The 4,267-nt window shown below is 44.7% G+C and overlaps 1 protein-coding gene across 1 annotated transcript in view; it reads right to left on the reverse strand.

Annotated features, from left to right (window-relative positions):
* LOC101862772 overlaps positions 1-4,267 on the reverse strand; it is a gene marked incomplete in the record, with an annotated part of 33,228 nt that overhangs the window by 10,150 nt on the left and 18,811 nt on the right. The window contains 3 exon segments of the mRNA XM_005091285.3: positions 182-315; positions 2,173-2,316; positions 2,592-2,735. Coding sequence (XP_005091342.2) covers positions 182-315; positions 2,173-2,316; positions 2,592-2,735 — 422 coding nt within the window.

The raw sequence follows: 4,267 nt of genomic DNA on the forward strand, positions 1-4,267 counted from the left end.
GTGTGTGCGCGTCCGCGCTTGCATGCGTGCTTGTGTACGTGTATGTGTATGTGTATGTGTGTGTGTGTATGTGTGTGTGTGTGTGTGTGTGCGCACGCGTATATGTTGAACTTTATAAAGTAACTTCGGTGCCCTAGGCCAAAAAAAAACAAACCGCTCCGCCCCTCTAGCCTGGAGTCACCTGACGTCATCCATGAGCTCCCGGGATGTCTGCGAGTGTATCTGCACCAGCTTGTCAAGAACTCGGCCTATCTCCCGCAGCCGTGCTTTCTCGTCGTTGTTCACAGCGGAGGTCCGGAGAGAGTCCACGTAGTGCTGTACAAGACACGGGGTGAATGAGTGAATGAATGAATGAATGAATGAATTGTAAAAAGCAGCGCCATACTCTCTTACTTAAATTGATCCATATTGGTGTCATGAATGATATACATCATGTATTTAAATAATCAAAGAAAGTCTTAGTGATGGGCGCATTTTTTCACAGAGAGCATGGTGGACAGTTTAAGTGTGATCTTGTCTTAAGTGTATAAATAATAAATAGCAGTTTTATGTAACAAATTCGTACTCAACAGCAAGCGCTATGTGCTTTACAATCTATAGGCCCATTATTACCCCAGCAGATTTGATAGCATTCTGAAACAGTCTCAACTTCCTGAGAAGCATACAGTTCAAGTATGCATTCTACAGGACCTAAAACATAAATATACGGACACTATCTATGATCATGTACCCATTCACATCTGGATGAAATGAGGAAAATTCGTGTAAAGTGTCTTTCACAAGGACACAACGTTGGGCCTGAGCCTTAACAAAGATCCCACACTGTAGTGGAGGATCTTTGGCCTCGAACCCCCAAACCCTCAACTTCACGATTACGAGTCCGGTAGCCTGACCACTAGACTACAAAGCAAGCCGCCATTTATAGGCGATTAACCAACATTCTGACAAGATCTTTCTCTGTCTACGGTCGGGTACTCATTTACACCTGGGTGAAATAAGGAACATTCGTGTGAAGTGCCTTTCCCGGGAACACAATGTCAGTCCTGAACCTCGAACCACCGATTACGAGTCCGGTAACCTAATCACTTGACTGTTGACGTCCCCAAAGATCGTACACAACACGATAGTTCACTCAGCCAAAAAAGTGTCCGGAAGTCCGCGCATTGCTTCAGATGGTCCGTCGAACCCGCTACCTCATGATTATGAGTCCGGCATCCTAACCACCAGACTATCGCGCAAGCAGCAATTTTACGGACACTAAAAAAAGCTAACATACTGACAAGACCTTTCAGTTTCTATGATCGTGTACCCATTCGCACCTGGGTGAAGTGAGGAACATTTGTGGGAAGTGCCTTTCCCGGGAACACAATATCGGTCCTGAACCTCGAACTCCAGATTACGAGTCCGGTAGTCTAACCTAGACTGTAGACGCCACATAATACGGAGCGCCCATTGGGGGATCGACAATTGATTGCCCAACTCGTCGCCTGAAAACAAACTCGTTTATTTTAGGGATGACGAGTCGGGTGATCAGTTGGTGCCACAATAGCCGCTTTGCGCCCCTTTTCTCGAGGCTTAGAGATTAAGGTGTTGGCCTCTCATTCAAAGGTCCCGGGTTCGTAGCGGCCGAAAAATTTTCGTCGCTAAAATTGTCTCCTTTCACCTCCTTTCTTGCTCTCTAGCAACGTTCTGTCGTCTGCTTTCGTCTCCTCTTTCTGCCCCCACCCCCTCATCTCATTTGCCCCCCCTTCTGGGCTCCTGACTCTTTCTGTAGCCTTTCTACTGCTACTCCTTGGCTCCTTCTTACTGCTGTCTTTCAGCCACACCCCTGATCTTCTGGTAAGAAAGATCTACCCATGGCCTTCTCGGACAAGGGCGAAAAATCTCGGAGGTTCCATGTGCAAGTTGCGCACGTTAAAGATTCCTTGGTGGTCTAAAATCGATAAGAGTAGACTTCGGCCACCACCCGGGCAAAATTCAAAACTTCCTACCAACTGAAAAAGTTTAGTGTGTCCCGCGCGCTCATATGACCTTATGCAGGTGCGAGCGCCGTTAAAACACTTATCAAAAAAAAAAAGTCTCTCTCCTGGCTACCTAACTGAACAATCGTGCCAATGGGCACTGGGAATTTCCACTAGATGTAGACTACTGACGCAACGTAAGCAAGCAAACCTTGGCCTGTTGTAGAGATTGGCACTTCCTCATGACCAGCACGTCCTTGCCGCTGAGCAGCTGCTTCAGGGTGTCCACCTCACTCCGGGACACCTCCAGCTCCTCGCGGACACTCTGGGAGTCGTGTTCTCGTCGCTCGAGTTCCTGCAGGAGACACACGGGGACACAGTGAGTGATGATACTGGGTGGTCACTGACGGAGAGAGAGAGAGAGAGAGAGAGAGAGAGAGAGAGAGAGAGAGAGAGAGAGAGAGAGAGAGGCTCACAGAGAGAGAGACAGACAGACAGACAGACAGACAGACAGACAGACAGACAGACAGACAGACAGACAGACAGACAGACAGAAAAAAGACAGAGGAAGAGCCTGAGAAAGTAACAACAGAGACAGACAGAAACAGAACAAAAGAAGAATTCGCTCACCCGGAGTTTCTCCTTATATTCGAGAGCAGCTTTCCGTGCGGCCAACAACAGCAGAGATCTCTCCGACAGCTCCTTCTCCAGCCCCGCCAGCTTCACGTCTCTCTCCTGGATCTCCTCCTGCAGCCGCGGGATCTTTTCCAGGCCCTGTGCCATGTAATGATAGTAATAATAATAATAATGATAATAATAATGATGATAATATTAATAATATTAATAACAATAATAACAACAACAACAAAAACACTACTACTCCTCCTCCTCCTCCTCCTCCTCCTACTACTACTAAATACATTTAATACTAATATATGCCTCAGCAGACAGACAGGGCACACATTAACCGTACCTACGTCTTCTGCGTGCAGCAGCAAAGCGCGTAATGATAATATAGGCCATCTGTTAGTAATGTTAGACTACAGACCCTGGTAGACCCTATGCCAAATCGCTACCTGAGAATTACAAAGTTCTATCTGACATTTCGGCCGTTTTGAGTAACCAAGACCACGAGATCAGAAACCAAATGCTCTATCTGCTCTATCAAAATCGTAAGATTATTCTTAGTCGTCATTAAAGTTTTCAAAGAAATGCATTCTACAATGCTTGCCCCTCGTGAAATTCAAATTTTTTTCTTCCAATGACTAATTACTCAAAACTGGGTACAGAGCAGATAGAACTTTGTAATTCTAAGGTAGCGAAATAGTAGCGGGGTGACAGCCTGTCAATTAGGGCTGGGCAATGAGTCGTTTGAGCAAAATCCGGATAATATGTTAGTGCACCTCTTAGGTAAACAATATGTTATGAACCAATTCGGCAAATGGGTTAGAACCACTTTGACAAACGGGTTAGCATCACTTCAACAAATGGGAGCACCAACTTCGGCAAACGGATCAGGAAAGAGAATTAAGAGTCTGAATTCGGATAATGTCTTATTGAGGATTATCCTATTATTCGGATATTTATCCGGATTCTGCCCACCTCTACTGTCAATCAACGGGAGGAGGTTGAGGGTGATTATAGCGTCATCATCTTTCGCCTCTTTCACTTTCACCCCGGTTTTGGGTACAGACCACCAAGAAGGGCTCTTAGTCTCAACCTGTCTCTGTTCTGGACGATCTTATCCACCTCCAGCCAGCTTTGTCCCATATAAATATGAGTATAGTGTGGCACTTGTTAAATCTATGGAATGACTGTGGTTCATGTCTATCGTCTTTAAGATTTCAGTTTTGAAAAAAAAAAATGCTAGTGATCATCACAGGGGTGGTATGGTTTTGGTTTTGTGTGTCAATCTATCAATCTACGGTTCATGTGAATCTTCTACAAGTTTTGACTTTTAAAACATGCTAGCGATCAATCAATATGGGGCTGATAATTGTTTTGGTCCAATCAAAGAAGACGACAGTGACAATAATAATGGCAGCAACAACAACAACAACAACAAAATAAAACAACAAAACACAACAACAATAATTAAGTTAAGACAAGAGTTGAAAAAAACAGCTTCTCTTCAGTTTAGTTTTATTAAGGGGTTCACAGTATATTTGCAACATAAATAGGTCATATAAGTGCTGAAGATCAAAGTTGTTCCAAGAAAGTAACTTACAAAGTAAAGAAGGAGGAGAGATAAGCACCACAGATATTTGAAGGGAAAGAAAGGGCAAACCACACAGGAGCACCCCCCA

This window comes from Aplysia californica, unplaced genomic scaffold (assembly GCF_000002075.1).
Source record: "Aplysia californica isolate F4 #8 unplaced genomic scaffold, AplCal3.0 scaffold00027, whole genome shotgun sequence".
Lineage (NCBI taxonomy): Eukaryota > Metazoa > Mollusca > Gastropoda > Aplysiida > Aplysiidae > Aplysia > Aplysia californica.